The sequence below is a fragment of the Loxodonta africana genome, chromosome 10 (assembly GCF_030014295.1).
Source record: "Loxodonta africana isolate mLoxAfr1 chromosome 10, mLoxAfr1.hap2, whole genome shotgun sequence".
Lineage (NCBI taxonomy): Eukaryota > Metazoa > Chordata > Mammalia > Proboscidea > Elephantidae > Loxodonta > Loxodonta africana.
In genome coordinates, this window is record NC_087351.1 from 14,166,974 (window position 1) to 14,179,904 (window position 12,931).

Here is a 12,931-nt window from a genome sequence, read left to right on the forward strand (position 1 = left end):
CTCAAGAATGCTTTCAGACTCTCTCGATTTAGGATGATGTTGGCTGTTGGCTTTGTATAAATGCCCTTTATTATGTTGAGGAATTTTCCTTCTATTCCTATTTTGCTGAGAGATTTTTTTTTTAATCACGAATGGTTGTTGAACTTTGTCAAATGCCTTTTCTGCATTGATTGATAAGAGCATGTGGTTCTTGTTTTTTGCTTTATTTATATGATGGATTACATTGTTTTTCCAATATTGAACCATCCCTGCATACCTGGTATGAATCCCACTTGGTCATGGTGAATTATTTTTTTGATATGTAGTTGAATTCTATTGGCCAGAATTTTGTTGAGGATTTTTGCATCTAAGTTCATGAGGGATATAGGTCTGTAGTTTTCTTTTTTTGTGGTGTCTTTTTCTGGTTCTGATATCAGGAATATGCAGGCTTCATAGAATGAGTTTGGGAGTATTCTGTCCTTTTCTATGCTCTGAAATAACTTTAGTAGTTTGGTAGAACTCTGCAGTTTAGCTGTCTGGGACAGGGCTTTTTTTTTGTTGGGAGTTTTTAAATTACCTTTTCAGTCTCTTCTTTTGTTATGGGTTTATTTAGCTGTTCTACCTCTTTTTGTGTTAGTTTAGGTAGATAGTGTGTTTGTAGGAATTCATCCATTCCTTCTAGGTTTTCAAATTTGTTAGAGTACAATTTTTTATAGCAATCTGATATGATTCTTTTAATTTCAGTTGGGTCTGTTGTGATACTGCCCATCTCATTTCTTATTTGGGTTATTTGCTTCCTCTCCTGTTTTTCTTTTGTCAGTTTGGCCAGTGGTTTATCAATTTTGTTAATATTTTCAAACAACCAGCTTTTGGTCTTGTTAACTCTTTCAATTGCTTTTCTGTGCTCTATTTCATTTAATTCTGCTCTAATTTTTATTATTTGCTTTCCTCTGTTGCTCTATTTGTTCAAGTTGTAGGGATAATTCTTTGATTTTGGCCCTTTCTTCTTTTTGTATATGTGCATTTATTGATATAAGTTGACCTCTGAGTACTGCTTTAGCTGTGTCACAAAAGTTCTGATCGGACGTGTTTTCAATCTCATTGGATTCTATGAATTTCTTTATTCCATCCTTAATGTCTTCTATAACCCAGTCGTTTTTGAGCAGGCTACTGTTCAGTTTCCAAGTGTTTGGTTTCTTTTTCCTGCTTTTTCTGTTATTGATTTCTACTTTTATGGCCTTATGGTCAGAGAAAATGCTTTATAATATTTTGATATTTTGGATTGTACTAAGGCTTGCTTTATGACCTAATATGTGGTCTATTCTAGAGAATGTTTCAGTGCACTAGAAAAGAAAGTATGCTTGGCTGCTGTTGGGTGGAGGATTCTGTATATGTCTATAAGGTCAGGTTGGTTGACTGTGGCATTTAGATCTTCCATGTCTTCACTGAGCTTCTTTCTGGATGTCTTGTCCTTCAGCTAAAGTGGTGTGCTTAAGTCTCCTATTTGTGGAGCTGTCCTTCTCACTTCTCAATGCTGTTAGTTTGTTTTATGTATCTTGCAGCCCCATCACTGGGTGCATAAATATTTAATATGGTTATATCCACCTGGTACATTGTCCCTTTAATTATTATATAGTGTCCTTCCTTTGTGGTGGATTTAACTTTAAAGTCCATTTTATCAGAAATTAATATTGCCACTCCTGCTCTTTTTTGATTGTTTGTTTGCTTGATATATTTTTTTCCATCCTTTGAGTTTTAGTTTGTTTGTGTCTCTAACTCTAAGGTGTGTCTCCTGTAGGCAGCATATAGACGGATCGTGTTTTTTTTAATCATTATGCCATTCTCTGTCTCTTATTGGTACATTTAGTTCTTTTACATTCGGCGTAATTATGGGCAGGTATGAGTTTAGTGCTGTCATTTTGATGTCTTTTTTTGTGCATTGTTGACAGTTTCTTTTTCCCACTTAATTTCTTGTGCTGAGAACTTCACATGTCGTCTTCCTCTTATTCGTTGTTGTTGATTTTGTTTCTGCTGAGTCTATTTTTTTCTTGTATTTTATTTTGATGAGTAGGATTGTTAGTCTCCTTTGTGCTCACAAGCTTTTAAGACTCCAGACGCCATTCATCAAAGTGGGATGCAGAACATTTTCTTAATAAACTTTGTTATGCCAATTGATTTAGATGTCCCCTGGAAACCATGGTCCCCAGATACCTACCTCTGCTACTCTGTCCTTCAAAGTGTTTGGCTGTGTTCTGGAAACTTCTTAGCTTTTGGTTTAGTCCAGCTGTGCTGGCTTCCGCTGTATTGTGTGTTGTCCTTCTCTTCACCTAAACTAATTCTTCTCTACTATCTCGTTAGTGAAATCCCCTCTCCCTCCCTCCTCACCCTCGTAACCACCAGAGAATGTTTTCTTGTATTTAAACCTTTTCTTGAGTTCTTATAATAGTGGTCTCATACAATATTCGTCCGTTTGCAACTGACTAATTTCACTCAGCATAATACCTTCCATGTTTATCCATGTTGTTAGATGGCTCGTGGATTCAACATAGTTCTTTATCATTGCATAGTATTCCACTGTGTGAATATACCATAATTTGTTTATCCATTCATCTGTTAATGGGCACCTACGTTACTTCCATCTTTTTGCTAATGTGAGCAGTGCTACAATGAACATGGGTGTGCATATATCTACTTGTGTGACAGCTCTTATTTCTCTAGGATGTATTCCAAGGAGTGGGATTGGTAGATTATATGGTACTTCTATTTCTAGCTTCATAAGGAAGCACCAAATCAATTTCCAAAGTGGTTGTACTGGTTTACATTCCCACCAGCAGTGCATAAGTGTTCCAGTCTCCACAAACTCTCCAACATTTATTATTTTGTGTTTTTTGGATAAATGCTAGCCTTGTTGGGGTGAGATGGTATCTCATTGTGGTTTTGATTTGCTTTTCTCTAGTGGTTAATGATCGTTGAGCATTCCCTCATGTATCTGTTAGCTACCTGAATGTCTTCTTTGGTGAAGTGCTTGTTCATACCCGTTGCCCATTTTTTAATCGGATTATTTGTCTTTTGGTTGTTGAGGTTTTGCTCTCACACAGTTTCTTAATTCCTCTTTGTTCCAATACAGGTAACCTTGGAAGCAGTCACACTCAAAACAAATGTCCGTGTTTGCTGCTGACTTAAAGTCAAACATTCTTGTCTATTGTAACTTACCATACTTAAATGGTCTCCAGAAGGGGCAAACACTCTCCAAGATGAAATGGAACTACCCGTTGCAAAGAAAATGCCTCTATCTTTCTCTCATGATATTAGAGATAAACTAGGTAGGGAAGGATCCTAGTTCTGAGGACTATTTTATTTCCCTACACAAAAGCCAAGTTTACTTTTGCTTTGAAATTCTACAAAATAAGAAAGAACTTTTGCAGTTTAAATAGGACAGAAGTCATTCAGAAAACTAAAGAAGCTAGTGGTAACTCTGGTGAAGGTAAGACAGTACACAATACTGGGAAGCCAGCACAACACAACCAAAGCAAAGTCATAAAAGCTTCACAGACATATCCAAACTTCCACAGAGACTGAGTTACTGGGCTGAGGGCTGGTGGCCATAGTTTCAGGGAGCACCTAACTCCACGGGCACAACACAGTTTATGAGGAAAATGTTCTACATTCTACTTTGGTGAGTAGCATCTGAGGTCTGAAAGCTTGTGAGTGACCATCTAACATAAGCCTATTGATCCCACTCCCTGTCTAGAGCAAGGGAGAATGAAGAAAACCAAAGACACAAGGGAAAAGATTAATACGAAGGACTAATGGAACACAACTACCACAGCTTCCACCAGACTGGGCCCAGCACAACTAGATAGTGCCTGGCTACAACCACTGACTGCTCTGACAGGGATCACAATAGAGGGCCCCAGACAGAGCTGGAAAAAAATGTAGAACAAAATTCAAAGTCATTAAAAAAAAAAAAAAAAGGACCAGAATTACTGGTCTGACAGAGACTGGAGAGACTCCGAGAATATGGTTCCTGGACACCCTTGTAACTCAATACTGAAGTCGCTTTTGAGGTTTACCCTTTAGCCAAAGATTAGACAGGCCCATAAAACAAACAATAATACACGTAGCTCAACCAAGTATATGAGACTAAGTGGGCACACCAGCCCAGGGGCAATGAAGAGAATCAGGAGGGGACAGGAAAGGTGGACAAAGGGAAATGGGGACACAAATCGAGAAAGGGAGAGTGTTGACATGTCACAGGGTTGGCAACCAATGTCACAAAACAATATGTGTATTAATGTTTAATGAGAAACAAATTTGCTCTGTAAATCTTCTCCTAAAACACAATTAAAAAAAAAGAAGAAAACAGAAGAAGCTTCTGAATAACAAAAAGCAGTTTAATTTCAGTAAAGAATACTGCTGGAATTTGGATCAGGATTACATTATATCTGTAGGTTGTTCTGGGCACTACTGACATTTTCACAACATTAAGTCTTCTTATGCCTGAGCATGGTATGTTTTTCCATTTATATAGGTGTCTATTTTGGTTTCTAGCAGAAGTGTTTTTATAGTTTTCTTTGTATAAGTCTTTTATGTCCCTAGTTAAATTTTCCTCATGAGCACAATTAAGTGTTCTGGAATTCCCATTCTTCGAAATGTTATCCATAATTTGTTATGATCCACAGAGTCAAACATCTTTGCTTAGTTAATAAAACAATGGTAAGTTTCTTTCTGGTATTCTCTGCTTTCAGCCAAGATCCATCTGACATCAGCAATGATATCCCTCGCTCCAAGTCCTCTTCTGAATCCAACTTGAATTTCTAGCAGTTCCCTGTCAATGCTGCAACCACTTTTGAATGATCTTCAGCAAAATTTTACTTGTGTGTGAATAAAAAACTGTTCGATAATTTTGGATCACCTTTCTTTGTAATGGGCACAAATATGGATCTTTTCCAGTCAGTTGGCAAGTAGCTGTCTTCCAGATTTCTTAGCATGGATGATTAAGTGCTTCCAGCACTGCATTTGTTTGCGGAAACATTTCAAGTGGGATTTCATCAATTCCTGGAGCCATGTTTTTTGCCAATGCCTTTAGTGCAGCTTGGACTTCTTCCTTCAGTAGCATTGGTTCTTGATCACATGCTACCTCCTGAAATGGCTGAACGTCAACCAATTCTTTCTGGTACAATGACTCTATGCATTCCTTCCATCTTCTTTTGATGCTTCCTGCGTTGTTCAGTGTTTTCTCCATAGAATCCTTCATTATTGCAACTTGAGGCTTGATTTTTTCTTTGGTTCTTTCGGCTTAAGAAATGCCAAGCATGTTCTTTTTTGGTTTTCTATCTCCAAGTCTTTGCACATTTCATTATAATACTTTACTTTGTCTTCTTGAGCCTTTTGAAATCTTCTGTTCAGCTCTTTTGTTTCACCATTTCTTCCTTTGCTTTGGCTGCTCTACATTCTAGAGTAAGTTCCAGAGTCTCTTTCAACATCCATTTTGGTCTTTTCTTTCTTTCTTGTCTTTTTAATGACCTTTTGCTTTCTTCATGTAAGATGTTCTCGATGTCATCCCACAACTAATCTCGTCTTTGGTCATTAGTGTTCCATGTGTGAAATATATTCTTGAGATGGTCTCTGAATTCAAGTGGGATATACTCGAGGCCATACTTTGGCTCTCGTGAACTTAATTTTCTTCAGCTTCAACTTGAACTTGCGTATGAGCACTGATAGTCTGTTCCGTAGTCAGCCCTCGGCATTGTTCTGACTGATGATATTGAGGTTCTCCATTGTCTCTTTCCACAGATGTAGTTGATCTGACACCTGTGTATTCCATCCGGAGAGGTCCACATATACAGTCTGTGCTTATGTTGCTGAAAAAGGGTATCTGCAGTGAAGTCACTGGTCTTGCAAAATCCTATCACACGACCTTTGGTGTCACTTCTATCATCAATGCCATATTTTCCAACTACTGATCCCTTCCTTTTTTCCAACTTTCAAATTGCAATCACCAGTAATTATCAATGCATCCCGATGGCATAAAATTTCATGCTGCAAAAGTTGGCATTAGTGGGTTGGTATGTATAAATCTAAATAAGTTTTATTAACTGGTCTTCCTTGTAGGTGTATGGATATCATCCTATCGCTGACAGTGTTGTACTTCAGGACAGGTCTTGTAATGTTCTTTTGGATGACAAATGTGATGCCATTGCTCTTCAATCTGTCATTCCCGGTATAGCAGACCATATGACTGTTGGATTCAAAATAGACGATACCAGTCCATTTCAGCTCACTAATGCCTAGGATGCAGATTTTTGTGTGTTTCATTTCATTTTTGGTAACTTCCAATTTTCTACATTCATGCTTTGTACATTCCACGTTCCAATTAATAATGAATGTTTGCAGCTGTTTTTTTTTTTTTATTTTGAGTTGAGCCACACCAGCAATTGAAGGTCCTGAAAGTTTTGCTCCATTCATGTCACTAAGGTCAACTCTACTTTGAGAAGGCGGATCTTCCCCTGTCGTCTTTTGACTGCCTTCCAACCTGAGGGGTTCATTTTTCAACACTATATCAGACAATGTTCTGTTTCTGTTCATAAGGTTTTCACTGGCCAATTTTTTAGAAGTAGATCACCAGATTCTTTTTCCTAGTCTGTCTTAGTCTGGAAGCTCCGCTGAAACCTATCCACCATGGGTGTCCCTGTTGGTTTTTAAAATACTGGTAGCATAGCTTCCAGCATGACAGCAACACACAAGCCACCACGGTATGACAAACTGATGGAAAAGTGGTGGCAACAGGCAGTTGTTTGAACAAGTGGCTACTGCATGGCGTAAAATCAGGGAAAGTTTGTGTTAGGATTGTATCTTTTCACTGTATTTATTCAATCTGTATGCTAAGGAAACAATATCAGAAGCTGGACTATATGAAGAAGAACCCGACATCAGGGCTGAAGGAAGACTCGTTAACAGCCAGGGATGTGCAGATGACATAACTTTGTTTGCTTAAAGTGAAGAGGACTTGAAGCACTTACTGATGAAGATCGAAGACTACAGCCTTCAGTATGGATTATACCTCAACATACAGAAAACAAAAATCTTCACAACTGGACCCATAAGGAATACCATGATGAACTAAGAAAATATTGAAGTTGTCAAGGTTTTCATTTTACTTGGATCCACAGTCAGTGCCCACGGACGCAATAGTCAAGAGATCAAAAGACGCATTACATTGGGCAAATCTGCTGCAACAGGTGTCTTTAAAGTGTATAAAAAGCAAAAATGTCACTTTGAGTACTGAGGTGTGCCTGACCTACACCGTGGTATTTTCAATTGCCTTGTATGTATGAAAAAGCTGGACAATGAATAAGGAAGACTGAAGAAGAACTGATGCCACTGAATGATGAGTTGATGGCTCCTGACAATAACAACGAGAAAGTTTGATTTATTCCCAAGTATTTTATCTTTTGAGGGGCTATTGCAAGTGGTATTGTTTTCCTGATTTCCTTTTTGGAATTCTCTTTGTTAGTGTAGAGGAGTTCAACTGGTTTTTGCATGTTGATCTTGTACTCTGCCACTTTGCTGAATTCTTCTATCAGTTCCAGTAACTTTCTTATGGAGTCTCTGGGATTTTCCATGTATGAGATAAAGTCATTTCCAAATAGGGATAGTTTTACCTCTTCCTTACCAATTTGGATACCTTTTATTTTCCTTTTTTGCCTTATTGCTCTGGCTAGGACTTTCAGTACAATATTGAATGAGAGTGGTGATAAAGGGCATCCATGTCCAATCCCCATTCTCAAGGGAAACGCTTTCAGTCTCTCTCCACTGAGAATAATGCTGGCTGTTGCTTTTGTATTTATGCCCTTAATTATGTTGAGAATTTTCCTTTTATTCCTATTTTGCTCAGAGTTTTTATCAGGAAAGGATTTCGTTGGATTTTATCAAATGCATTTTCTGAATCAATCGAGATGATCATGTGATTCTTTTCCTTTGTTTTATTTATGGATAATGTTCTATATCCTACCCAGGTATATAGCATCTGATGTCTTAAAAGCTTTCGAGTGGCCATCTAAGACACAACTAATGGTCTCTTCTCGTCCTGTCTGGAACCAAGGAGAGTGAAGAAAACCAAGGAATTAAGAAAGCACTTAGTCCAAGGAGTAATGTCCCACATGAACCACATCCTCTAGCCTGAGACCAGGAGAACTAGATGGTGCCTGGCTAGCACTACTGACCGCTGACCAGTAACACAATAGAAGGTCCCGGTTAGATTGGGAGAAAAAATGTAGAACAAAATTCAAATTCACAAAAAAGACCAGATTTACTGGCCTGAAAGTGACTGGAGGAACCCCTGGGACTATAGCCCTAGACACCCTTCCAATCTGGAACCGAAGTCACTCCCAGAGATCACCTTTCAGCCAAGTAACAGGCCCAAAAGGTGGACAATAACACCTGTGGCCGAGGGGGCACCATTTGCCCCAATCCAAAGATGAGAAGGTAGGAAGGGGCAGGGAAACTAAACGAATGGGAAATGGGGAGCCCAAGGTGGAAATGGGGAGAATGCTGCCACATTGTGGGGATTGCAAAGTCATGGAGCAACTTGTAAATGAATTATTGAATGCGAAACTAATTTCATATGTAAATTTTCACTGAAAGTACAAGAAAATGTTTTAAAAAAAGGAATTTAACATTTAAAAAAATATAAAAACCATATTAGAAAGATAGTCCCATATATAACTAGTAAATAATGAAGAGAAACTCCAAATCTTGAAATCTGTAACTGTAATTTTTTTTTAAATTGTATGTTACTGTGTTTTCAGTAAAAGTTTACACAACAAATTATGTTTCCATTTAACAACATCTACAGAAATTGTTCAGTGACACTGATTACATTTTTCACAATGTTTCAACATTCTCATTAATTGTGTTACAGTTCTCCCACTGCCCATAATCTAGTTTTCCTGCCCCCTTCCTTACCTTCTCGTCTTTGCTTTAATTACTAAACTGATCAAAATGGAAATAATGAGAATGCTGACACACCGTGAAAAGTGTAACCAATGTCAATGAATAATATGTATAGAGATTGTTAAACGAGAAACTAATTTGCTATGTAAATATTCTCCAGAATCACACACAAAAAAATTTTTTTAAAGGGGGAGGGGCAATTGTTGATCATTTGGTTTCCTATAGATGATTTTTTTAAAGGAGTGCCGTACACATGAGTGTTGTTTATTTCATGGGCCAATCTGTTATTTAGCTAAAGGGTGACCTCAGAGCATAGTTTCGGTTCGAGGTTTAAAGATACGTATCTCAGGGCAATAGTTTTGGGGCGTCCTCTAGTCTTAACTGGTTAAGTTTAAATTTTTTAAGAATTTGAGTTCTGTTCCACATTTTCATCCCGTTCTATCAAGACCCATCTATTGTAGCCCTCTCCCATTCTATCAAGATCCATCTATTGTAGCCCTGATCAGAGTGGTTGGTGGTGGTCTCAGGGTAGATGAAGTCTGTGGTTCATGTACACTATTAGTCCTTGAGACTAATTTCTTCCCTGAGTTTTTGGTTTCTTTCTCTTTTGCTCTGGATGAGTAGTAAAGACAGGTTCTAAATGTTAACTTTGGAAAATTATTTCCACTTGGGGGGTTGAAATTTTAAAGCTGATTTTCAAAGTAGAAAGCTGTAAAACACTATTTGTTCACTGAATTTTTACCTTATTTGATGTACTTGCATATTATTTTCAATAATTACTGGATTCAGATTCTCAATCAAGGTAGTTTCATGATTTCCTCACCACTTTTCACTCAGTAGAAATCAAATCACATACCAGTCTTTATCTGAAGAAAAATCTCTTTAAGACTCTTGAAAATGCTACGAGCAGTGCCTGTGTTACGGAATAGGTCAAGTAACACGAAACATGCGGCAGGAGAAGATGTTGCCACCATGTCTCATGGAGTCAGATGGTCCTGGGTTTGAAATCCAGTTCTTACCACTTACCAGCGAAATAAGCTTGGACAAGTTGCTTCTTTCATTCATTCAACAAATACGTAGTGCACATCTATGTGCACTAAACACTGTCCTAGGTACCAGGAATAGAACAGTGAATAAAACAGACCAAGTCTTTGCCCTCATGGAGTGTACCCGTTAGTTACTCAATGTTTTTAAGCCTCAGTTTCCACCTCTGTAACATCATATAGCCAACTTCATAAAAAGTTATGTAGATTAAATAACGCACATAAATAATTTCTGATGGGAATCTTGTGAATAATGCATGTTAGCAAATCCAATGGCGCTGAGTAAACAATAAATGTAATCACGTAAAACACATCATTTCCTTCTCCTTATGTTAATCCTATTCCCAAATGTCAGTCTCTATATCCAAGTCAGATGTGAAGGAGAGTGGGAAATGCAGGAGGAAAGAAGTAAAAAGAAAAGTTGCAGGGTAACCACAGCCTTACCTTCTCTTCAACACCTCCCTTTTCTCTATGCGGTTGAACAGCTCCTGCTCTCTCTCCTTCTCTGTCATCTGTTCCAGACGGGCCCTGTCTTCCTCATCCCCCATGAGGTCCTCTCCATAGCCATCATGGAACTCCTCATCTTCTGAGGACGAGTCGGAATCTGAGCTGGAGGAGGAGCTGTTGCTGTCAGAATCTGACACTTCACCTGCAACAAAGGCCCAAACACAAGACTAGGCTGTGCTGTAGAAGACTGAGGACACAGGTAACCCCCAAGTGTTGTAATCATCACTCCTTGCCTCTCCCAGTTAAAGTGGTACATGGGCACCTCAACTTCCTTGGGACGAATCCTCAGTCTGCTTTTGGTAAATGCAAACACAAGTTAGGAAGGTTTAGGGTGGAACAAGAGCCAACTTGTTCGTTACAATTCAACTTCTTATTTTGAAAAAATTTCAGACCTATAGAAAAAAGTTCCAAGAATATTTTGACTTCCATACATTCTTCACTTAGATTCATCTGCTGTTAATATTGCCAATTTATTTTCTCTGTCTACATATGTAAAATCATGTATACATTCTTATTTATTCTGCTGAACCAGTTAAGAGTAAACTGCAGAGGTCATGGCCCTTCGCTACTGAATACATACTCTAAAAAGGACATTTTCTTATATCACCAATCAGATAATTATCAAATTAAGGAAATTTAACATTGATGCAATACCATTATCTAACACACAGTCTACATTCAAACTTTACAACTGTTCCAATACTACTGTGCTTACAGCCCCTTTGCCTCTATCCAGTATCCAAAAAAAAAAACCCAAACCCGTTGCTGCTGAGTCGATGCCGACTCATAGCAACCCTACAGGACAGAGCAGAACTGCCCCATGGAGTTTCCAAGGAGCGCCTGGTGGATTCGAACCGCAGACCTTTTGGTCGGCAGCTGTAGCAGTCAACCTCTAAGGTCACACGTCGCATTTAGTTGCCATGTCTCTCCAGTACCCTTTAATCCGGAGCAGCCTTTGTCCTTCCCGTCACTAGATTCTTTAGGAGTACAGGCCCACTGTTTTGCAGAGCAGCGCCATCATGGGGTTCCCTGTGGTGGGGGTGGAAATACCCTCCATCTGGTGCTGACACATCCAGTGCAATGTCCACCAACCGCACGTGGCTCCTGAGCACTTGAAACGTGGTTAGTACAACCGAGGGACTGAATTTTTAATTTTATTTAATTTTTAATTAAGTTTAAATAGCCACAGTTACCAAATGTCTCTCTTTTGGGTTGGTTGGTTTGTTTCGTCATGAACAATTCGGGTCACGCATTTTTGGGAAGACTACTACGTAAGTGACTGGGTCCTCTCCACTCTATCCGATCAGGAAGCACCTGACGTCTGCTTGTCCCGTCACTGACAGTGTTAATTCGGATCAGCCGATTAAGGTAGCGTCCCCCAGATGTCCCCTTTGTAAAGGCACCTTTTCTCCTTCATCGTTAGTAAATTAACTATGGGGGGATGCTTTGAGATTGTGCAAACATCCTATTCCCCAATAAACCCTTACCCAGTTTAACACTCAATGAGGTTCTAACATGCAAAGATGATTCTTGAATAAATCTATTGCTATGACGTTGAAAAATGGTGAGTCATTAAATTGATTATTGAATTCCCAGTGATGCTGGATCACTATAGGACAAAGGGTAGCATGGAAAAAGACAGTGTATATTACTAATGAGTATGAAATTAGGCAGCAATTTAACAAGAACTGTGCTTGACTCAATTTGAGCTAACATTCATGGAGGCATGTGCTTAAAACCAGATTTGGCCAATTCTGTACAAGTCAGTTTCTTAAGGAAATTTAAATTTTATCATTCTAGTCCTGGAACAAGTTCACTTTTCAAACTAGTGTTAACAAAAAATTCTGAAATTGGTTTCAAAAAAGGAACATTTTCTATTAAGTTTTATATCTGGCTCAAGAATTTCCTTCCTCAGCCAGACCATGCATAACCAGGAAAAGGGGAAGAGAAAGCACTCGGCTAACAGGCTGGTCAGGATAAAGGGAGTTGAGACTCTAACACTATATAAGAACTCCTCATGAGTTCCATGCATCTTTCTTGCTTTATTCAAATTCTCAAAGGGTCCATGACCATTAAAAAGGTTACAGACCATTGCTAAAGGCAGTGGCCTCTCTATAATGCAGACACTTTTCCTCCCCACTTCTGACTCTGCATTTCCAACTGACAAGAGCGGGAATTCTGGGCTGCTCAGCTCACCTTCCTCAGGGGCTGAGCTCTCAGCTGAACTGTCCTTGTCCGAACTGCCTGAGGAAGCAGTTTTGTTGGCCTGTTTCTTCGTGGTTCCTTTCTTGTCTATTTTTCTGGCTTTTCCTTTCTTCTTATTTTTATTGCTCCCAAAAGTCCACTGCAAGGAAAGAAAAAAAAAGGAAAACTGAAACAGGAGTAAAAATTCAATTGGTACCAACCTGATGGCGCCTAACACACGTATAATAGATACTCATTATTTA

The 12,931-nt window shown here is 38.7% G+C and overlaps 1 protein-coding gene across 1 annotated transcript in view; it reads right to left on the bottom strand.

The window, feature by feature from the left end:
* RTF1 (RTF1 homolog, Paf1/RNA polymerase II complex component) overlaps positions 1-12,931 on the bottom strand; it is a 69,592-nt gene that overhangs the window by 27,953 nt on the left and 28,708 nt on the right. The window contains exons 3-4 of the mRNA XM_003418668.4: positions 12,681-12,828; positions 10,422-10,626 (exon numbers count right to left, since the gene is read on the bottom strand). Of these exons, the coding sequence (XP_003418716.1) occupies positions 10,422-10,626; positions 12,681-12,828 (353 nt within the window). The remainder of the gene's footprint in view (positions 1-10,421; positions 10,627-12,680; positions 12,829-12,931) is intronic.